Source organism: Plectropomus leopardus, chromosome 13 (genome assembly GCF_008729295.1).
Source record: "Plectropomus leopardus isolate mb chromosome 13, YSFRI_Pleo_2.0, whole genome shotgun sequence".
NCBI classification, from domain to species: Eukaryota; Metazoa; Chordata; class Actinopteri; order Perciformes; family Serranidae; genus Plectropomus; species Plectropomus leopardus.
In genome coordinates, this window is record NC_056475.1 from 5,638,173 (window position 1) to 5,663,255 (window position 25,083).

General features: G+C 40.8%; 1 protein-coding gene across 2 annotated transcripts in view; it reads right to left on the bottom strand.

The window, feature by feature from the left end:
• spns2 (spinster homolog 2 (Drosophila)) overlaps nucleotides 1–21,100 on the bottom strand; it is a 94,229-nt gene extending 73,129 nt beyond the window's left edge. For both annotated transcript variants that reach the window (XM_042499776.1, XM_042499777.1), the window contains exon 1: nucleotides 20,547–21,100. In XM_042499776.1, coding sequence (XP_042355710.1) covers nucleotides 20,547–20,778 — 232 coding nt within the window. In that variant the 5' untranslated portion in view covers nucleotides 20,779–21,100. The remainder of the gene's footprint in view (nucleotides 1–20,546) is intronic.
• Between the last annotated feature and the right edge of the window lie 3,983 nt (nucleotides 21,101–25,083).

Genomic DNA, 25,083 nt, shown 5'->3' on the forward strand with positions numbered 1-25,083 from the left:
CTGCACGGGAGAACTCGTACAAGGAATCAGCAAGAGATTGGAAGTGTGTGAGTGAGCACAAAAAAGTTCAAGTCCTGCTTCACCCCAAACCAAGGCCTTACAGTCTATCTATTGACAAGCTTAGAGGCTACTGCTCGGAAGCCAGAAATAAAATATCAATCTGAGAACTGAGTCACATTCAGTAAAAGTCCTCTGTGGAATTTTTTTAACCACTATGGCGCACTGTTTTTATGAGTCCCTGTTTTGTTTATGCACATGTAGAAGGGCGCATAGTCACGCATGCTGGCACACTTTGCAGATGTTTTATGAGGAAGGAAATATGATCAGCAGTTTTTTTAAATCTGAAAAATATGCACACAATGCATTTTGGTGAGATGTAAAATCACTTTTGTTTGTTTGCAGGAGCATCTTTAAATGTAGCCATTATTGACAAAGAGAGAAAACCCATCTAGACTTGCATGATGTGGACACATTAAGGTTACGCTGTCACAAATAACACCTGATTATAGTTTTAGTTTAGTTGTTAAATTATGTTGCAGGATGTGTTACTCAGACTGAACCTCCTGGATCATATTCATCTTCTCACCTGTAGCAACACACCCACAACAACGCAAATCCTATTTCAGACAATCTTCAGTCATGCCAAGATAAAAACCAACAAATCACAACCATTCAAATAAAAGTCTACCACAATTCAATTTATGTTCCTTTTTTATTTTTTCATTTGATTTCATTTTCATTTTTTTGATGTGTGGGTTTCATAACAAGAAAGTGGAAGTGCTTTTCAATTTTAAACCAGCTTATAACAATGAGTATAGTATCTGAAAATGAACTGTGGTAAACTTCCATCCATCTTGCCAGCGCCTACAGAGACCTCTGTGCTCATCTCGCAAATGCAAATTTTCAATGGCTCTAGGGGTGTAGCTCGAACTACAGCTTGTACTTTGGTATTTTCGTATGCCCGCAAAAACAGACATGAAAAGTAGAGAAGCAGATCAAGAGAGTCACATCTCACTCACTCTCAAATGTTGACAAAACTGTAAAACTAGGCAGCACTGGTAAAATATAAACCCAGATTCTGTTATTGTATTGCCTATTTCTTGCCTAAAATACCTTCAGAAACACATTTTAGTGCACTGTTTGACTGTAATATGAAAGTTTGTGAGCAGGAAGTTTGCACAACATTATTTCTTTTAGCTTACTGTAAAAATGAAGGATGAAAATACTGATATTAAACAGTAAAACTAAGCAGTGCAGATCAAATATAAAGCAAGCTTCTGTTACTACATAGTCTATTTCTTGCCAAAAAGAGATATTTTAGAGGACTTCAAGGTTACGATGTCATAAATCAAACCTGATTATAGTTTCAGTTTAGCAAAGTATGTTACTCACACTGCACCTCCTGTATCACATTTATCTCCTCACCTGTAGCAACACACCCACAGCAATACAAATCCTTTTTCAGACAATCTTCAATCATGCCAAGATAAAAACCAACAAATCACAGCCAGTCAAAATAAAAAGAGAAAGTTTACCACTCTACTGGTTTCAATTTAAGTTCCTTTTTTGATTTTGCTGACTTTAATGTGTAGGTTTCATAACGAACAAGTGAAAGTGAAAATGAAATGTGGTAAACCTTCCTCCATCTTGCCAGCGCTTACAGAAATCTCTGTGCTCATCTTGTAAATGCAAATTTTTGATGACTCTAGGAGTATAACTCCAACTACAGATTGTACTTTGGCATTTTCGTATGCCCGCCAAAAAAGATACAGAGAGTACATGAGCAGATCAAGAGGGAAAAACTGTGAAATTTGCCAGTATTGATGAAATATAAACCCAGATTCTATCACTGTATTGCCTATTTCTTGCCTAAAATGCTTTTAGAAACAAATTTTAGTGTACTGTTTGGCTGTATTATGAGGGTTTGTGAATGAGAAGTGGGCGCCATACTGTATTGTGAAAAACGGAGACTGAGAAAACTGAGGTCACACTGCAAAACTGGGTAAGGCTAATCAAATATGAACCAAGATTCTGTTGCTGCGTTGCCTCTTTCTTCCCCAAAACATTTCCAGAGACATATTTTAGCTCATCATTTAAATGTAATTCAAGATTGTTATTAGTTGGCCACCATACTGTGTCAATATGACCAACCTGTAGAGCGTCACCCATCGGCAGAACATGTATTGGTCCGGTGAGTTGCAGTGCATTCTGGTAGTTGAAGGTTTTCTACCTCTTGCTCAAAAACAAATGCCATGAATCTTTTTCTCCATTTCCTCTGGTCACGTAGCGTCAATTTAAAAAAGTATTTGCATCTTTCTATGGCACAGACAGCAGCAAGATACTTATTTAAATATGCACTTTAGTAAGTACCACTGCACAACTTTAAAACTAAAAGATGTGTGTGAGGATGAATATGCTGTTATTTCAGCAATAAAACCGCTATGACATTTGAGACAGTTTTCACTCTAATCTTCTAAATTTGTGACAGCCAAACTGGGGCGAAATCAAATTAAAGGCCTGTAGGTTTGCCAGCCTTACCACTTTGATTAAAAAGGCTTTTTTTTTCAACCTAATTTTCCTTCACTAATCAAAAGCTTGAATTCAGCTCAAGGGCTGCGGTGCATTAGTCCCAGCCAGTACGTGCTAAATATTTGATGGTAGTGGAGAGGACGCATAGTAAAGCATCAAGGGAACAGACTAAACCTATAGCTCATCCATAATACATGCAGGGGGCTAGCCCACTTGATCGTATGAGATAATGCACTGGATGTATTGGAAAGGGATGCAGCAGAGCGGAGCAAAGGTATTTGAGATGAGATGAGACTGTCTGACTGCCAGGGGATCTCCATGAGATGCACCCGTTCACACCAGCGTCTCTCAGGAATACTGAACAGCAGTTGAACTCAACCTTGAATGTGAACTCGGAGGAGTGTTATTTATGTGGATTTTTGAAAAGGAGCCACATTAACTGGAAGAAAACCACTGAGAGAGGCTCAAACAGTGTCTGTTATTTAATAGGGAAGAGATATGGACATTATTCCTTTCACAAACCCACAAAAATGCCATCAGATTTAGATTCAATTTGGCTGATTTCTTTTGTATTATTTAAACACGTCAATCCTTAAAAAAGCTATTCACAATCGCATTCACTTTAATTGAGCATTTTCTTTGAATGCTACTTTATATTTTTACCCCTTTACACTTCAGAGGAAAATATTGTGCTTTTCACTTGTCTGACATCTTCAGTTACTTTACAAATTAAGATATTGATTTTAGGGTGTTGTTTTTTCCCATATTTGGGACGACTGGTGCTTTGAAATTATGAGCACTGGCATGGCCCAACGAACTTGATAGAAATGTCATTAGTTCTTTCATAAATTTAACATAAACCAAAGGATTGAACAAAGTGACATTTTGATCTGATGCTGGCACTAGAGGAAAAAAGTCATTAATCACCAAACTTACTGCAATCATTGTTGGAGTAAAATGAATGTCTGAACAAAAAGTCGTGCCAGTCTTTGTTCTACATCTACAGATATTTTCCTGGAGAAGTCAAAAGTTTGACGTGCTGGTGGCACGAAATTAAAAGTCATGTCATCCCCAAACTTAGCAGGATTCTTTCACTGGGGACCACAAATATACGTACAAAATGTCATGGCAATCCCTCTTATAGTTATTGAGATATTTCTGATAGACTGACAGGCTGGGCATGTGGGGTTATGTCATTATGTAGGGGTAGGGACAATTTGTTTATTAAAACAGCATAATGGTTCACTTACATTACTGTGTGTGTGTGTGTGTGTGTGTGTGTGTGTGTGTGTTTGCCAGTGTCAGCACATGTGAATTTGAAAAATCCTGTCAGTAATCCCAGCACTATTTTTACATAACAGTGTGGAGGATTAGAGTCATTATGTAGTGTTTTTTTAATGAGATTTCATTTCTCCTCTCTCCCTTTCTTTTCTTTTTTTTTTAAAAAATCTGTTTTATGAGGAGAATCCACTGCGGGGGACACTGAAACATCTTGCTGCATAATTACCATAAAGTGTGCATACAGTCAGAACAAGCTTTATTACATTATCTCACTTAATGACACTCATTTAGACACGGCGTCTTTAATTATTCAAAGATACCGCAGCATTAAAATGCTGCTCATATATTCATTTAAAAACCTGATACTTGGTGTACTTTAAAAAGAATATATTTATTTGCTTTTGACACCTGACTCATCTACTTCATTTGAGTCCCCCTTGATTTGCTCACAGTGTGAGCTGCAAAGCATTAGATGTCCACAGGCTGTCAAACTGACTGTCTAGACTGCACTGCTGATATATATATATATATATTTTTTGAAAAGCAAGGCTGCAAAGTGACCCTGAGCCATGATAAAAACACAAAAAAAATGGATAAGATTTGTGTTTTCAGCTCAATTTAGCATCAAAATGCTACAGTGCAGCAATCTTCTCTGGATAATCACTGTGTGCAGGCTCCACAAAATGGAGAATTTAGGGGAAAATAGAGGCTCAGATGGTTCTATATGGCTTGTGTATATGGCATGTTATGTTTTATTTCTATGTTTCAAGATAAAATATCCAAGAACTATTGAGAGTTTCTTTTTTTCGTAATAAATTAGTAAAATTGTGTGAAACTGGAAAAAAATCAATTATGCATGAATCTGTCACAAACTATTAAATATCCCATTAAAACAGAAGAACAACTTTTCAGTGTCGATGGACATTAATTTACAGAATAAAATGGTTTAAACTTATCTATCATTGTAAGATTGGTAGATTTTCATATTTGAAATAGGACTTGCATGCATGTTTTTTTTCAGGCTAACCAAAAAAAAGGTTTATTTTTGAAAGCTAAATCTTAGATTCTGTGTACCACAGTGTTTTATGATTTACAGCCAACTTTGGTTTCTGTACCTATAATTACATATGTCACTATGCCTGCATAGACAACTTAATGTGCATATTTTTGTGAACATAATGTAGAAAATCCACTCGTGTACAGGATATGTAATCTCCTGATGCAAACCTCCAGCAGTCTTCAGCTTTGCTCCACCAGGCGGCTTTCTTACTAGCTTCCAAGGGTTTGCACTGAGCTTTGGGAAAAAACCTACTCTGCTCCCTGGACTTGGAATAATCTGCAGAGCACACTTAATAATCTCGTCCCCTTGGGAACATTTAAAGCCTTGTTAAAAGTCCATGTAACTGAGAAACACAGCTTATTTTTTAGTCTCTTACATATTTGATGTTATATTTTTCCTGCCTGTTGCGTTTTATCCATCCATTTCCAACCATTTTCATCTGCTTATCCGGGGCCAAGTCGTGGAGGCGGCAGGCTGAGCAAGGCGCTTTCCAGCTTCTCCTGGGGGATCCTGACACGTTTCAAGGCCAGATGAGATATATAATTCCTCTGGCGTGTTCTGGGTCTGCCCCAGGGCCTCCTACCAGTTGAACATGCCGGGAACACCAGGAGGCGCCCAGGAGACACCCTGATCAGATGCCCAAACCATCTCAGGACTCCTTTTGACGCGAGGAGGAGCAGGTTTACTCTGAGTTCCTCTCTAAGACTGCCACCCTACAGCGGACTGGCTGCTTGTATTCACAATCTCATTCTTTCGGTCACAAGATGGACCCGTAATTCAAAAGCTTTGCCTTCCAGCTCAGCTTCCTCTTCACCATAATGGTCCAGCGCAACACTCGCATCACCTCCATACCACCTGTCCATCTCACGCTCCATTTAACCCTCACTTGTAAACAAGACCCCGAGGTACTTGATCGCCTTCGCTCGGGGCAGGTACTCTCTCCTAAACCAACTGGTGTGCTGTCTTTGCCAGGTCTTCTTTGGAAAACGCCAATTTTATATATAAATATACACTAAATTGGGTGAAAATGAGTACAAAGAACCCTACAACTATTGCAGATATTCTACTTTAATACTCCAATGGCATGGATCACTGATTCCCCATCAACAATCATTCATTAGGATCTAAATGTGGCCCTGGGATGTCATCACATCTCGTTGCAATTAAGTGTCCATTTTGTTACGAAGCTGCTGTTTGACTGAATTGTACTGAGGTATGACTGACTAAACAAGGAAGGACTCTGCAATATTTAGCTTTTATGTGCACAGAGATAGCATCTGTCTAAAATGAGTTTGTCTCTCCTCCCACACATCGATCATAATTCTCAGCAGCAGCCTCAACTCTGCTCCATTTGGACCATAACTAATGGGAGAGATCTGTCAATGCTATCCAGTATGATGGCCAACATACTGTGTGTGTGTTGCAATATTTATAACAACTACTTTAAAGACTCCTGGGAGTTTGTAGATGCATAAATCTGTTTTTTTCCCCCACCTTCACAACTACAGAGGGAATAAGACATATGAAAGTAATTTCTTTGTTAGATGTTGTCAAGGTGACCTCTCTACATTACTCAATACTTCCACTGCCACCCTGACACTGTCTTCATTTAGGGGAAAAAAACACTAATTTCCAACTCAATTTCATCAGCGGTTATGGGGAGGACAGTTTAGTTAAGGCCGTGAGGTTCATCTTTCACTGTCTCATGAATTAGATATGCATCTCATTACCTCCTCTACTATTTAATCAAACACTCTGAGAAACCCAAATATGTCTTTTTGCACAAACTTGTAAAAAATGACCTCAGAGGCCAGTTTCTCAAAGGCGAATCATTATTAAACTATTTCTGAACTCATTTTAGACGATAAAAAGTACATGACCGATGATCGTAAGGTGTGATGTGATCTCAGCGTGGGAAAACAAATCAAGGTGTCCTTTTTTGTTCCAATGACTTCCTCCACATACCAGACGTGTTTCATTAAAGAATGGCCCACATACCTACAGCACAGCACACAGCCTCAGGCCTTATGCACGTATCACTCAGTCATTAAACTATAATAAGAAAAATGCAATAAGCTTTGCACTGGTGCACTGCCCAGATGCTTCCATCAACAACCTGAATGACGACGTTCTGCTGCAGAAGGCTGTGGTCTCGTCTCCTAAACATCGCTGAACGTCTAAGTTAGCCACAGCCTCAGCTTCATGCATGTTATATATTTAGTGTTGTAAATACATGCAATCAAAATATTTTGTAGTGGTGTGTTGACAGGCTGGCTGCAGATTTATGTAGTTAAACATGAACCAGTAAACATTTATGGTGCTAAAGAATCAAAAGAACGCTGTAATAACCCTCCCTGGGCAGCGAGGCGTAACCAACCATTCTGGTGTACGACTGCACTGCAGAAACAAACACCTAAACTCAGCCTGTCATTGTCTCATAAGCAATTCTCCCACAGTGCAGGCAGAGAATAAACACAGATACAAAAGTCTGCCCGCCTGCTAATCAAGCTGTGCAGTGCAAAATTAGCCAGAATTTAAATGAGGGGCTGGACTGATTGGATAAGATAATGTGTTGCTGCCAGCATGATATTAATTTTAATATCTGTCGTCCCTGTGATAGCAATGACCACGGATGGATCACTGAATGGGCCTCTCGGGCACAGGCCCAGGGGCCAAAGGTGTCAGGGATCCTCCTGGCTTGCGCATGCAAAATGTTGCTCAGAATTAACACTTAATGATCAGGAAAACACTCAAAATGACTACAAAATAAAAACAAGGAAATGCAGTACAGTTGCAAAGAGACACACAGAGACTCACAAACACTACAAAAAGGGGCAGAACAACAACCAAGAGACACAAATAACTACAAAAAGAGTCGTAAAGCAACTACAAAGAGACTCAAAATGTTTACAAAGAGATGCAAAGCAAACAGACAATGAGATGCAAAGCAACTACAAAGAGACTAAAAATGACCACAGAGATGCAAAATGATCTGAGATATTGAAAGCAAATGCAAAAAGATTCAAAATGAACACAAAGAGATGCAAAGAATTGACAGAGATTCAAAATGACCACAAAGATGCATAACTTCAAAGAGACACACGGCATCTACAAAGAGATTCAAAATGACTATTAAGAAATTCAAAATGACTACAAAGAGATTCAAAATTAGCACAAAGAGACACAAATTACTACAGACTAAGAGACAAAAAGCAACTACCTAAGCAAGAGACTCAAACTGTCCACAAAGCTGCAAAACGACTCCAAACAGATGCAGAGTGACTACAAAGAGATTCAAAATAAATACAGAGATTCAAAATGACCACAGAGATGAAAAGCCATGTCAAAGAGATGCACAGCAACTACACAGAGTCAAAATGACTACAAAGAGACAGAAAATGATTACAAAATGAGCAAAACAGCCACACACACTAAATAACTACAAACACAAAAGTAAACAAGGATGCAAAGCAGCACAAAAGGAGGCTAAACAATCATGATATCTGTGTCTTGGTTCTATGTAGGAGATGGAGGTGGTAGGGCCTTCTACATGTCTGTGTCCAGGGGCCCATCGTCTCATAATCCGCCCGTGGCAATGACGTCTTGGAAACAGAAAACCAACGACACATTCTCATAGGAATTCAATCCTGAGTGTGAACCTTTTACTGCAGAAAAACAAACTCAAGACTTCCCGTGCATGTGTGTGCATGTCTGTGTCCACCTCTGACCCGACATTAACAGAAAGATCTGAGATCTCTGACAGAGGTCAGCGGCCTCATTCAACCCCGCCCTTTCCCACTAATACAGCAACGCATACACCAAACACAGTAATGAAAATCCTGCAATCTCATCTAGCTCTGACAACATGACAGATATCTGCAAATGAAATCAAAACAAGAGCTGATGAAACGTGAGCGAACACACACAGTAACCTTATCCTGGGCCTTATCGGTGGATATAAAAGATTACGTAATGTGCCAGGCTACAGTATTTACTCTATCACATGTAAATGGGGGGGGGGGGGGGGATTAAATTTTCCCTCAGCGGGGAGGGCTTTTCAAATATAGGGCTGCTGTAAATAAGCACTCCAAATATTATTCTAGCAGCTGTAAGAGCTTCCAGGAGCCGGGGGCTAATATCACTGCTAGCTGCAGGTCTGCTCTCACAACTGCTGGTTGCGACTCATTCAGGTCAATATTAGATTCCAATCCTCTCAGGAACAACTTGTTAATGTGTCAGAGAAAAAAAATCCAATTTCAGTGTGTCTCAGGATATTACGGTTTCATCACTTGTAACAAATTCCAAGCTGCTGTTCCGTTGATCAATATTCAGTGTCTGTGTGTGTGTGTGTGTGTGTGTGTGTGTGTGTGTGTGTGTGTGCGCGCGCGCGCGCGCGCGCGCGCGAGTGCATGTGTTTCACAAGGATGGGAAATAGATTGCATTGTCTTTCTACTTCCATTTTTCCAATATCAGCCAAGATGCTGAACTCAGGGGACCATTTGAATAGGACAACACTTGTTTGTGTTTCTTTGTTATTTCCATTAAAAAAATGTTAATGGTGTGTGTGCTGATGTGGATGTTAATGTCAAAAGGGAAATTTACAGTCTGAAGTGAAAAAGTCAGTTGTGTTAGGGCCCTGACACACCAAGCAGATGGTCGGTTGTCAGTCGATTCCGGATAGCTGATGAGCTTCTATTTTGGCAATGTAAAAGGAGTCTCTTATCTATTTTTAGCAGATTTACTGGTGTTTAAAAAAACCTGCACACACATGCTAATTTTGGTGTAAAAGGGGTATTAGTGGTGATTTTTTGTAATTTGTTGTCATTATTGTTCTGCATTTTTATTTAATCCTTACGCACCTTTTGTGGTTTTGTGCCTGTTTTTGTAGTTATTTTATGTTTCTTTGTAACTTCTTTGCATTTTAATTGTGGTCTTTTTATGTCTCTTTTTTTGGTAATACTGAGTCCCCCTCTGGTCAATAATTTGAGTACATTTGCAAATGAAGGCCAGAGTGGCCAATGACATTTTGGGCCCCTGAGGTTGTACCTTGAAGGCCCGTTCAATAATCTGTCGATGGTCTTTCACCTTCCCTTTTTGGATGAAGAATACAGACTACCACTGTCTACTGGTATGGAGAGTTATTTCCTCTTAAACAGGTGCAGAACATACCTGCTAGATGGCGGTTTGCTGTAGTCTTTTTGGCCGAGGCAAAGGTGACATGAGGCAACCCAACAACCGGCCTTCGTAACTATGAATTCTTTGATGTCGGTTTGGGCCTTTACAAAAAATAAAAAGGGGGCTTTATGTGTTTTTCATACAGTACATTAGTGATGTACTGACATATTTTCATTTCCTCTCCAGCTCTAACATTTCCTTGCTAAAATGTACAGAGATAATCATAAGAGACGGAATGCAGGGCATGAGGAGAGCAAATTTTTCTCCTATCACCTTTTCTAAGCAGGGATGAGCTGTAATTTGACAGCGTGTCAAACACAGCAAAGTGCTTGACACATCCAAAATCTCTCCTCCTTCCTTCCTGCCATCTTGCCGTCTGCCTGAAGAGACAAATTTCTTCTCTCTTTCTCGCTCTTTCTTCAGATAAACACCCTGGTCTTCTCAGATAATGAGACAGGAAGGGAGGGGCGTCTCTTTAACATGAGGGCTAATTGCGACTGAGTGTTTGAAAAGGGCTGGATGCAGAACGGGAGAATCCCTCTGCTCATGAATCACCTCGCTGTCACTCCAATATGTCTTAAAATCTGACTGAAGTTTGCTGACGCTGTGTTTATCTCAGTGCTTTAATCCTTCTGCAAACTTGTAGGTGGAGGACGCAACACCAAAGAAAACACCTCTGCCCTGTCCTTAAGTCCACACACACTTCTCTGATGACAGAGGGGAGGTCAGCGATTATCAGGCTACTGCTCACCTTCACATGTCAAAGATCAACAGGCAGCTTCAGCAAGCTGTCGTTTACAAGTTGACTCGTCAAGCTACTGGAAGTTAAAAGATAAGAACCAGTTAAGAAGGTGAAGATAACAAAAGGCACTGTATGTAGAAAGAGCCACTCAGAGCCGTGTCTGATGTTGGATTTTGTAAAAAACGCAGTGTGTGGCAGCGGTTTTCAAAGCCTCACACACACAGAATGGACACAACTGCCAACGGCTGAGTTACGCCTCAAGGAAGAAGGACGATGTTACATTGTAAAAATAAACTATTTGTTTTAACTTTTTTTCAGACATTAAAAAAAATATTGTTTTTATATTTATAGAACAAAGCAACTGGCAGAAAATAGCACATAGATAAACATATTCATCAAGAGTAAAACAAAACCAAGAGAAGCAAAACAACCAAACTTTGTAGCAAGTCCCGTCAGTTAAAAATAGTGATCCAACGTTGAAATCAGAGTTAAAATAAGATAAGAGCTAGTTAGCTAAATAAACGAGGTTGCATACGGTTTATTTGTGATGTGTTTGAGGTTGGCTCAGTAAAATGACTATTAGGCAAAAGTAAATAAAACGTCATCATGATGTGTTCACATGTAACATCAAGAAAAAGAAGTTTTTGGTGAGAAACTTGAATAATACAGTTATTTAGGTGAGAAATTTGTTTTCTCAGCAATATAAAAGAAACAGTCACTTGTTAAGCAATAAAAGCAAAATCAGTTCTGTTAAAAACATATTGTTGCCTCATCTCCCACAACATAATAGAAAAGTATCAGTGGTGATATTGATAAGGGCTTGGATCGTTAAGGATTCTCGACAATGGTATCAATATCAATTAAACGTAATGATCCCCATCTCTAGTTCCTAGAACATTGGCATGCACTTGTCCCTTTCGTCTCTCCCCTCAACTCACGACGTGAAAACCTCTCGTCTATAGCATGAGCAACACAGAAAGTAAAAATATCCTCTCCAGAATGCAACATATGTAATGGCCTCATAGCTGTGATGAGTGATGTCGGACGCAAGGTTGGGGCGATGCCAAAATAACAGCTGTACAGAGGGGAAGAGTCAAAGAGTCACAACAAAGTGACCATCAGCAGAGCCGTGAAGCGTTGCGTTCATAGCCGGGGGGTCACGGGGGTGAAAGCTGCTGCGAGGGAAGTGCGTCTGCACGATGGTGAAATCTGGAGTAGCCACATGAAAGGGCCTGCACTGGCAGAGGAAGAGACTGCGTCTAATTCCAACGGTTACTATTACAGACGTCGGCTAAATCGGAGCCTAAAGAACACACAGACTGTTTTCTCACAGCAGTGGGAACGGCACGCCAGGATATAGACATAAAGAGATTAGGGGGATATCTGTGGGAAACCAGTCTGGAAAAGTCCACTTGGTTGGATATGGTGTAATTTGTAATGCCTCCGTTTAACATCTGTGGAATAGTGTCAATGTTTTGCTGTCAACAGTGAAATAAAAGATTCTGAAAGATGTTGAAATGTCTTAAAGAAGCGCAGAATTGATGTCTTTCAAAGACACGTTTCATGCTGTAGAGTCTAATTCAAAACAGCTCGACATCAGATGGAAAAAGCACGGTAAGAAAGACGCAGCAACCCTATAAAGTAAATTACAGAGGCCCCTCCATCTTTTTAATGCCTCTGCCGTTGTTTGGGGACCTTTAATGTGAACGCTATAAAACCAGAGCGGGTGAAATAGGGAGAAGTGTGAAGGGTGAAACAACCGTCAGCTAAACCCCAAAGCAACCCGAGCACACAGCCTCTCACACAGTTTAGTAGTGAGGAGACACTTCCTGTGTGTCTAATCATGACATATTCTGCCGCAACACTTCATGTTACTGAGAAGATTTGCAATGACATGTTTCTACCAGCAGCTAAAAAAAATGTCATTCTACACTCGGGGTTGTTGCAGTGACACCATTTTCTTTTGTATTTGAGTGGAATTTTATTCCCAAATGTCTCTGACAGACACCGACATGATCTTCACTTCTCTTCTTTTCCAGCCTGTGGAACTGAAAGTGGTGGCCTTTCTTCAGTTTTTGAGCACTTACACCCCTTTAGGTCTTAACAACAGACAGGAAAACATGTAAAAGATAAGCTCAGCATTTACTCTGTGATTGCTTCATGAGGAAAGGGATGCCCCAGGCGTATGTGGACGGTGATAATGAGTGGCCACAAAGGAACTGGACACAAAGCTATCAGGAATTAATCTGCATAGCCTGTCAGACTGGATGGATTGGTACATCTTTCCTACAGTGCAACAAAGAGCTTGCCTTAAGAGGATTATTACCACACCATCATCTGTGTCTATATGCAAGATGTCAAAAGTTCGCATGCAAGGGGGCTGCAGACTCCAATAGGATGTGACAGCCGTGAAGAAAATGTTGGATCTGCATGTTCATATATCAAAGTTTCTAAAGTGTGGCAGTACACGAGAGAACACTGTCATTGGGAGGAGGATGCAGCGTCCACCATCCTGTGGTGGACGCTGCATCCTCCTCCCTGTGTCACCTTGGCCCTGCAAAGCTGCCAAGATGCAGACGTCTGTTTGAGAGCAACAAACAACAAAACTGATTGTCATTTACAGAGACATCGCTCCATTTCCAGCCGGGTTATTGCCAGAAAAGCGCTTGTTTTTTCCTGAGACATCACAGTGTGTCTTGCTGGGATAGTGCCATGAAAAACGGACGTTTTTTTTTTTTTTGTTTTTTTTTTAACCAAGACACTGGTACATTTCCAGCTGGGATAGTGCCATGAAAAGTGTCAGTTCTTCTCCAAGATATTGCTGCATTTCCAACCAAATAATACCACAAAAAGCTGTAGTTCAATACCAGTATATCACTGTGTTTCCATCAAGTATAGTGCAATGAAGAAGTGCCAACATATCACTACATATTCAGCTGAATAATGCCACAAAAAGTGGTAGTTTTTTTTTTTTTTTTTAACCAAGATATCCCTGCGTTTCGATCCTGGACAGCACCAAAGAAAAGTGCTGTTTTTTGCTAAGACATCCCGTATTTCCAGCTTAGATAGTGCCGCGAAAAGCAGACTCACCAAGACTTTGCTGTTTCCAGTCAGGACTGTGCCCCCAAGACAGGGTATTTAAGTCCAAAACATGATATTTTCTTAACCACAACCTAGTGATGTTTGTGCCTAAACCTGACCACACATTAACCACAGCATTGCTAAAACATAAAGTTTCAGCGTACTGAGCTACATAATGACGTACAAATGTAATGTATCTCTGGTTTGCAGAAACGTACGATGTAAGCAACAAACATTTTTCCTGGGGTTGGCTGTAACCCTGTTTTTGGTATTCCCGGAATGACAGCTTGACTGAGACGACTCAGATTAAGCTGCCTGGAAGAAGTGCTAATCTGTAGCCCCCCGACATTTCTGCTCACCCCAGATTAGGCTGCAGTCAGTTAGTTATTACCCCCAAAATTGCCTGATTCCTGGCTAAAAATGGGATGACTCCAGGGGTGCACACAGGGGGGTGGCTAGAGTTAACACACACCAGGTTACTTAACCAAGCAAATAACTTTAAGTGCCAAGTGTCTGCCTTTATATCCTCATATTCTCTGGAAAAAAAACCCAAACACTTAATCCCCTCTTTATGATAAGCTGTCCAGGAGCTTGGACTGTCTGCTTTGGGACTATAGGGAGACCAACACCAGGATTTAAGGTTCCAAAGCCACCTAAAATTAAATTAAACATGGTGGCCCTCTAAATCTCAGAGCACTCTAAAAAGCAAATGGAATATAAGTGGCTGTGGTTTAAATGGCTACTTCCAAAGGCCTGACACAAGTGACCCAACCGGTGCATCGTAACTCATCGGGTCTCCACTCTAATCTTGTATGATCTCCATCTCATTCCCCCACGTGCTGCTATTCTGAAACGCAGCCATCGGGACACCCTGAGATGTCCCAGACGCTCTCCATTTGTCTGCATCACAGACAGTCGTAAAAACAAGCGCAGGCCTCTGAAGGAGCACTCCAGGTCAGGAATGACCCACCGGCTCAACAGCTGAGCCTCAAGCCCAACTTACTGCACAGATTTTGTAGCTGACTGCTGTCTCTCATACCCTCCTTCTCTTCAGGACCCCTGAAACTTTGATTTGGCCCATAAGTGTGTCTGACAAAGACCAGATCACTTCTTTGCCAATTCCACATTGTCGAAATATGGAAATTGCTGAAATTTGAACTGCCCTTGGATGATCCCAAGGAGAACACACCGCATCACAAGAGTGACACAGATAATCAAACTGTGTTTTAAAGGGAGTGAAATGAGCAGTTCAAAGAAGCAGTGTGTAAGATTCAGGGGGATTAAGTGGCATCTATCTGTGAGGATTGCAGACTGCAACCAGCTAAACATTTTCCTGGTTAGAATTTCTTCAGTATTCAGAAGAAATAGCTGAATTGTCCGTAGAGGTCTCATCCCCTCCAAAACAAACAAACCAGGTGATTAAAACTGGTAAAAACACCACATAAAGCAAGTTCACGTTAAATATCAGTGTCTCAGTATCTCCTATGCTTTACGGCATGTCCGACGGCTCAAATGGTTAAATACTTGTTCAAGGCATCTGAATGCAGCACAAGAAAAGTGATGTTGCTCCAGGTTTCAAAGGGTTAAGATGCAGACCTTCAAGAGGATTTTACCAGGAGCTTAATTATGGCCAACTTAAATATGTCCCTGTCTAAAAGCTGTGTTTCGTTTGTCTGTTCTGTGCTACTTTAGAAACACGGTGGACTGCATGGACGAGGACCTGCTCCCTGTGTAGATATAAAAGGTTTATCTGAGGTAAAGAAGACATAACAACTCTTATTATCAGGTGATGAGACACTAAAGAAAATATACTTGTTATATATTCCTGGCAATATATCACCAGTAAATCTTACACACTGGATCTTTAAGGGATGGAAAAGTCAGTGGAAATGTATTAATTTGCTTACAGTCTTAAAGTAACTCACTGTTAGAAATCTGAAGGAAGACAGAATCAACACAGAAGTTTGTTTTTCACTCGTTCTAGATCCAAAACATTCCTTTCAATATGCAGCAGCTTAAATCTCATGCAATTACTTTGTTTTAAAGCCGTCCCTCCTCACACACTGGCGGCATTAAATATTCAAGTCTCGTAAAAAAACATATTGGCGGCGCTTCTGTCAAATCCAGCACAAAGCAACTTCTCGTTAAAATGAAAAGACACTGTGGCTTCTCCCTTCTTTTGTGGCTCTCACCATCATCTTGGACAAGTCAAGTGTTGGAATCATAAACTTCAGTTTGTGTGTGTGTGGCTTCACCTCTTGACACTGGGGATTAACAGAAAGATCTAAGTCTTTGACACGGTCGCCGTGCATTGGTGGGTGCAATTTTCCCATCATTGTTGTGGAGCAGAATAGCCCCGGTGTCTGGAATGGTCACTCTCTGTCTCTGTGACAATGCTTTAGTGATCCACACACACTACAGTCACGGCTGCTGGTACAAAGACCTTTTGACGTCGGAGGGGAACGGCATCGCTCGGGCTCAGCCTGCATTCTGCGTCCACTTCCCTCTGACTGCCTGCCACTGCAGCAGCAGCCGGCCCCTCCCCTCACAACTCCCCTCTCTCATTCAGTCCCCTCTGGAAATGGTGGGGAGAGTCTTTTCGAATGTGTGTGTGCGTTCAGGCTTGCTTAATTGACATTAAGATCTATGAGTTGGGATGTGCTATGGGTACCTGCTGCTGAAGAAAGAGAACAAGAAAGCTGGGGAAGCAGAAAACAAAGAGTGATTAGAAAGAAAAAGAGGAGACAAGCCCTTTTTACACGGAGATTGCACTATAGGGCCGCTAGTAGGTCCCCTCTTTATGACGCCTTTGCATTTTTACACAGAACCAAATAACGGTGGCATCATCCTGCTCCAGTGTGTGATTTTAGACAGCATCCTGGCAGTGCGGCAACAGAAGAGGCGTGACAGGCATGGCATCTAACAAGAGTGTTAGCCTGTAGTGTGACATATAACATACGCGTCAGCAGCACTCTAGAAACAATTACAGCGACAAACCATGACAATCATTTACCATCTCTGTTTTATGTCAGCTGATCTCATCCTCTGCTCACAGGGCAAGGAGCTCACTGACCTCATCTTTTCCCAAATTTCAGGACATTTCCAGCTACTGTTCTTCCTTATATGGCATAACAAAATAACCAACATGTTCTCATCCCAAGTTGTCACATACTGCTGCTTTGTTGGTGGACTTTTGTGTCTACATGTAACGCTCTAAGTATCCTCCTGCGTCTGGTGTAGATGTTCCAGGACGTCACAACCAACGCTGGGACGTCAACACAGGCCAGTGGTTAGGTTTAGGAAAAAACATTATGGTTTGGCTGTACATTCATACAGGAGGAGAACACCAGGCTCCTGGGTATCATACTGCGGTAAAAGGTGGCTTTTCCCATACGTGTATTTGACAACTTTGGAAGGAGAACAAGCTTGTCGCACACATAACATGACAAGATGTCACACCCATCCTGCCAGCTGTTCTGTTCACACATACTCCATTTCAGCACTGTTACTACCTCCCGTCGTGGCTTACATGCAAGACAACACTGTCCCCCACAATCTTACCTTATATACAGAAACAGCGAGGCAGCATCATAGTGCAATATTCCAAAATTGAACAGGCAGTGTAAAAGGGGCTACAGAGAGATAACGGGAGTCCTGAAGGTGCACAGAAGGAGGAAGGAACTGAAAATGGAAACTGATACTTAATTGTAATTAGAGCAAAGTAATAAGACCACAAATTACATCAGGACAACACTCATTCATTTTCCGTAAATGCTTGTCCTGTTAAGGGTCAAGGGGGGGTTGGATATTATCCAAGCTGACATTGGGCAAGAGGCGTGGTAGACCCTGGACAGATTGCCAAACTATCGCAGGGCTGACACATAGAGACAGACAATAACTCATGCTCACATTCACACCAATGGGCAATTTAGTCATCGATTAACCTGCATGTCTTTGGAATAAGGGAGGAGGCTGCGGAGCCCAGAGAAAACCCACGCTGACAGGGGGAGAACATGCAAACTCCATATAGAAGGGGCCCCCACCCATATTCCGAAAATCGCCCCAACACGGGTTCGTACCTGGGACCCTCTTGCTGTAAGGCGACAGTGTTAACCACTACAGCAACATGCCACCCCAAAGACAAAAGATATGATTTAAGCTAAATGTCTTTTTTTTAACAGTATTACAATAACCAAAATCCCCCAAATCCCATATCTAATTGAACAGCACAATTTACAATTCTACATTACACCCCCCCCAAACACACACACTTGGAGAAAACACTCCAACGCAGATGCACTGCCTCCACCAGCTAATACTGCAACGTAGCTCACACAGCAGAAGAGGAGAGAAAGGCTCGAAGAAAGCAGGAGGGAGCTCGACACATCAGCTCATGCCGTATGCATTACTTGTGTTTGCTGCACATGGTCGCCGGTCCTCATTCTGCGTGAGGGTCCAACGCACATGCTGCCTATGCATAATGCAAAAACAGTGTTCAGGTGGCAGCGATGGGAAGCAAGGGGATCCCTCTCTCTGCACCACATGCATCGAGAACAGCCTCTCCCCACGAGGGTTCACCCAGGCTGCTGCAACCACCCTCCCCTCCCCAACCCCATCATCCTCCTCCTCCCTTTTCCCCCACTTTCTCCCCCTTCCTCCTGCCACAGCACAGCGAGCGCTCGGAGGTCCAGCGAAGTTAACGGCTTTGCAGAGGATTTTCTGCCTTGCCGTTTGTGAGAGAGACAATAGTGGCCGGATCATGATGGAGAACGCAGGGGAGTTTTTGTTTTTGAGCCCCTTAATGAGGGGTTTCCTCTGATCAAAGCATGAGGAGGTGTAAGGAGTACAAATCGCTACTGTAGAGGGAGACTGACGCATCCATGATTGTGGCTTTTAAAGCTATCTGCTGTGACTGAGTGGTGCTTAAAGATGCTGAGATTAGATATGCAACATCAACACATTCTTGGCTGCAGGTCGAGGAGCTAAAGCCTTCCCGCTGTAATGATCATTCAGGTGTCGAGGCTTTGAAGCTTTGCTCTTTACTAACTGGACCCAAAGCCCTCAGGATGATGAGCTGAAGGCATGTGGATACTTCAGTGTATACATTGTTCTGCTTGGATTTGCCACTCCTTCTTTCTGCCAGCAACAGAGTGAAATTACACCTTTTTTCTCCAGATTTATCAATTTCTGAAATCTTAATGTGGGAATATGAAGCAAATAATGGCAAAGAAACCAAACTATTACATGATTTGCAAAGAGATTTCTGTTGTTTGTAGAGCTGCAATGATTAATCAGTTAATTGCCAACTAATTTATAATTTGTGTACACAGTTTTTTAAGAAAAAAAATCTAAAGTTGGGGATTTTAGCTTCCTGAATGTGACTATTTTCTGGTTTCTTTACTGCTTCTGTGGAAGTAAACTGAATATCTTTGGGTTGTGGACAAAACAAGACATATGTGGTCTGTCTGAAACACTGTTCAACATTTGTCATCATTTTCTTGATCAAACAACTAATCAGTTAATCAGTAAAATAATTGTTACTTCTTGCAGCCCTATGTGTTACTAGTAGTATCAATAGAAACGTGCACTTTAACCAGGAAGGCATCTCTTTGTACAGACTCTCCTATGAACACCCATTCTCCATGCTGCAGCAATAATTTTAACCCATGCAGTGCCACAGTCTAAAGCCTTGATAAGTAAATTCAGAAGTCAAATACTGATGAATGTTAACTTGGTTAAATGCAACACTGAAAAAAAACTGATAGGTATGTAAAATTCTGTCAAAGCATCTGGTTGATACCATCTTGATATCAAAGAAGTGTCTCCATTGGTACTTGATAGAAACAAGGTGTGAGATGACAACCTGGACCATTTTAATCATTTGATTCTGCAAGTTTTCTTACAATATTTTAACAAAAAAAAAGGTTTCTCAAAATGTCCACCTTTTTCTTACTGAACTGAGCTCTTGACTTTTGTTTTAACGTCTATAATGTCACAATCAGCTCCAAACAAATGCACATTTTAACATATTCCAAAATGCACGCTCGATCTCCATGTGTGCACAGTGTTCAGCTTTAATCAGTGATGTTTCTGAGCTATAGTGAGAAAATGGGAGCATTTAAAGGGGGGTGAACACCACATGGCATCATCACAGCATCACACAAAACACACTTTCAGGTTGTGTTGTCCTAAATGGCTCCCAGAAACAGGCGAGGAATTAATGACTGATTCTTCACACTAATACACTCCCTCTCTCACTCTCTATCTCTCTCTCATTTTGCAGTCGCTGAAACTGGTCTGACAGATGAGCCCACGGCGACACAGACACACACACACACTGCGAAAGCATGCAATCAGGTCCGTGAGATGGAGAGTTGATCGCCTTAATTGATCGATCTGCAATTATCCGCCAGCCCCGGGTAAAAATCACTCCTGTCAAGCATTTTCTTGTCACATGGGGAAGACATCTATTTCATTTAAGCACATCACACTCCGTCTGCAACCATAACAGCCTTGTGGTTTGAGCAGATTGTCCACTGCGCTTGGGCAAGCCCCATTGTTCCGCCCGTCTCAGCGGAGGTGTGCAGGCTGCTCCATAAGACAGCTCACTGGCAATTAGCGCAATCACCCTCTGATAAATAAAACATATTGTGCTCTAATAGAAAATCAGTGTCTTACCTGCCACTGTGTATCTATCCATGTAATTGAGGACGTTCCCAAAACTGAGGATCCCGGCGGCAGCAGCCGGTGAGCGGCATCTGAGCAGCGCCGCGCGGAATTTCTGCCCCGGTTTGCACGGGTGAAGGTCCGGGTTGGATTTCAGCGCGGGACTCATGCTGCCCGACAGCGTGCGCACCTCATCCGAACTGCTGCAGCCTTCAATCTCGCATCCATCGCTCTCCACACACATTTTCTGGCACGAAAGATCCAGCGCAAGATTGGAGAAAAAAGGGAGAAAAAAATGGAAAGGGAATTTAGTTGAACACGGAGCTGACTCAAAGACGAATTCAGTGAAATTGTCTCAAGTGTTTAAGCGCAGGAGTCGCTCTTCTCGGGATCATATTTTTCTCGCAGTGTGCGGTGACGGCCGGGCTGTGCGCTCCTTAGTATTTTTTTTTTTCTAAGTACAGAGCGCTGTAGTGCAGGGGGTGTGACCCGGCACAGAAACTCCTCCCCTGAAGCCCCGCAGCGAATGATGGAGCCGCACCTGATACTGTGCTGCAGATGCCGGGGAATTGCAACCGGAGTGTGCATGCGGTTGGAAAAACCTTCCAGTTATTTAAGGAAGCTGACAGCGGTGGGAGAGAGGTGGGCGGGTGTGACTTTATTTATCTATATATCTATTAATCCTCACCACATTTATCAGTGAGCAATGACTGCTGACTGAGAAAACAAACTAAATACAGTGGTGGAATGTAACTATGTACATTTACTCAGTACAAATTTGAGGTACTTGTACGTAACTAAAGTATTTTCTTTTTATGTCACTTTATACTTTTACGTCACTACATTTCAGAGGGAAGTATTGTAGTTTTGACTACACTATAGTTAACACTTTAGTTACAATTTAAGAATTTTAGATAAAAACATAAGTTTAAAAAATATGCTTTTTTTGGTAAAAAATAAATTAGTTAACAGTTTATACAAGCACAGCTGTAACAATTAGTTGATTAATCAGCTGATTTACAGAAAATGTGTTGCCAATTGTTTTGATAGACATTCTTGTTTTTTCATGTTATTATTTATTTTAATGATTTTGATGTTTTTGGGATTTTCAATTTCATGATTTTTTCTTTTTTCAATGATTCAAAGTTTTTTGGGGAGGGATGTTATTATACTTTTTAATCATGTAAAATCTTTGATGTGTGTTTTGTTTTTCATTTTACTTCATAATTTTGAGTTTCTTGGGATGTGTTTTTTGAGTGGATTTTTGTTGAGGATGTTGTTGTTTTATGTAAGTAACATTACCATTGCTGTACTTCTTGTAACAGGGTGTTCTCACTCTCTGTTAGTGCTTTTACTTAAGAGGATCTGAATACTTTGTCCGGCCTCGACAATACAGAAGTAGGTGACGAAGGTTTGTTACACAGACACATTTAGAGATAGAAAGAAGATACTGTATCACCCTTGGTTTGCTAGTATTTTTGCAAAGGATCCCAAATGTATATTCATATTTTTGTGCACATTTTTTTCTTTTCGCAAATTGTAAATGTCAAAATTTGATTGAAAAAGTGTCCACAGTTTGACATATTCATGGGCAGATTAAAGACAATGAGTCCCTGGGCACAGCTAAAGGGCCCACCATCTCTCCTACACAGAAACAAGACACACAGACTTTGAGGTGGTTTTGCATCTTTTTGTAGTCATTATGCATCTTTTTGAGGTTTTTGTGTCTCTTTTTAGTTATTTTGTTTCTGCTTGTGGTTATGTTATGTCTTTTATAGTTGTTGTATTGAAAATTTTGGGGCTTTTTTGTTGTGAAACTAAGGTGCAAACTAAGGTCTGGAGCTGGAGTAGAGGGTGAGTTCAGATTTATAACCTCCTGAAGTCCATACAAAGCTTTAAAGTCAGATAAAATACTCCTAAAATCAATGCTGTATCCACGGGTCAGTACAGAGAAGATCTCTCTTCATCTTGGAACCTGTTAAGAGTCTCGCTGCTGCATTTTAAACCAGACACAGGAGAGATAAATGACACTGATCTGTAAATAGATGATGAACTTTGTACTCCAAATCCTTAACAGAGCGGGACTGATTTTAATTCTGCGTGTGATCTAATCTGGCGCTGACAACAGAGTTGTTTTCTTTATCAGATTTTTAAGATTTCTTGCAGTTTGCATTCGGTGACAGAGGCCCGAGAACACTGATCATGATGTTGGTTTAGAGATTGATTAAATATTAACCAGAGCTTGCAAAACATATTGTATCATGAATTACAGTGCAGAGCCTTATGTGAAGCAGCCTTACACTAAAAGTCAAAGCTGTCTGTGTGCGCAGAACATTACCATAGAAACAGGCAGGTTTACTGAGAAGAAGACACTTTGACATGTATTTTAGGTGAGACGGAAGATTATTTTTATACTGATCATGATGTGGCTAATTAAGGCCATATTATTGCCCTACTTTGTCGACTTTTTTTGTTGAGTGTTGATGTTTGCAAAAAATGCAACAGCAGTAGTTTAAACAGCCTGAAGATACTTAATTTTTGTATCTGCAGCACTGAAATTTACATGAATTATTTGTCATTAGCACAGCAGACCCATTAGAGCATTGATTTTTCACTGTGACCAGAATGTCACCTTGTACATTTGTCTGCAAGCAATGAAGTTGGTTACATTTACTTGTAAACTATTTCTTACAAATACATCTTCATCACAACAAGCTGTTCTGGGCACAGCGGTCAACAGAAAATGAAGCAGTGACGCTGGATGAATCCTACATGTTTGTTTTTGGCATTCCTGGTGGTTACAGAATAAATGTAGGGAAGAAACTCACCCGGTTCAGTACAGAAAAAACAAACTCAATGCAGCTGACTCAGTTCTGACAGTTTCAGTGGTTTCTGTACTCAACTGACAGCCTCCACTGACCCCAAATTCATCACTGCAGAAAACAACAACGTTGCAAAAAAAAATGTCGGCATTTTCCTTTTTTTTTTTTTGCAAATTATGAATATATCTGTACATCGTACACACCATATCAGTGTTTTAAAACACAGAATATGGGCTAACTTTGTCATCACGAGCTGGAGGGATGCTGGATGACATGACACCTAGGTGAAATGGCTGCCAATTATTGTTATATGCCATTTATTCATATTTTTAGATTTTTTTTTGTTTTAAGGTTTTCTTTAAGGTGTTTTATTAGTATTTATATTTAACATTTTGATTATCACTGGGGCACTTTAATAGTTTTATCTTTTATCTTCTTGTCATGTTTTATCCTGTATCTTGTCTGTGGTGTTTGACAACTGTGTTAAATGGATGTCTTGTATTTAATACTGCAAACCAAATCTACCTACAGGTGCAAACAAAGTAACCTGAATCTGAACCTGACAACTGATCGAGACCAACAAACAACAAAACAAGTGTTTTACAAGACATAAGTGGCATTTCCAGCCGTAATTTTGCCACCAAAACCGAGCATTTTGAGCCAATAAATCCACACATTAACCAGAGCGTTGTTGAAACATAAATAAACATAAAGTTTCAACATATTGACTTCATAATAACGTGTAGATGTTTTTCATAAACGTACAGTGCAGACTTTTACTCTGTTGCAGCCACTGAAAACATAGAAAGCCTTATATTGGTACAAGGATGTTGTTCTCCCATCTGTTTGGACATAACTCCAGCTGAGTTTTTAACGAAAGAGACTTAGTGGAAATTATGTCAGGGAGTCTCTTTACGCTCTCATTTCATTTAGAAATCTCTGTCTTTACTCAATCTTTTTCTCGATCAGCTGACAATGGGTGTTCCTCTAAAATAATTGATAACTAGAACAACATCAGTTTCAGAAGCTTTTCACATTTACATCTTTGAAATGGGAACAAACTGGTTTGAACTGAGGACATTTCTCAGAATTTAAGACATTTCTTGGATTTTAGGGCATTTCTATGAATTTAGAACATTTCAAGGATGTTAGGACATTTCTCTGATTTTAAGATGTTTCTGATGTTTGCTGCTGAAATGCATATATGTATACTAAAAGTACAAAAACAATTGTCAGTGTGAATCCTGTTTTTATAGTAAAATCAGGGGGTCACCTGGCACCCTATCGAAGGGATTTGGCTCACGCACATAAGTTAAGTATCACTGCTCTAAATATGTCACAATGGGGTGGAATTGCCAAAGAAGGTTCTTCTAATCATCTTTATTGTGCACTATGTAATAAATTATTGTTCACTCTAGAACATAAGTCTCTGTGAATGGTTTAAGTTTCACTGAAGAAGATGAAAATTCCCTGCAGCACATTGCACCATTGTCTGATGTGAAATATTGCTGAGTGTTCATACCTGAATGAGTTCTCAGTGGGATGACCCTCCATCAGATGAGCTTCTGAAACAAGTCGCGGTGATAGTGGCATCGGGGAAGATGAGCTTTTTGTGAATGACTGGGACAGGTCCAGTCCTGCATGCAGATGAGTGTTCCTGGGCCATCTGTCTTCTGTCTGAAATGAGCCAAAATATCTCCAGCTAATTGTTAGCTGATAACCATTGT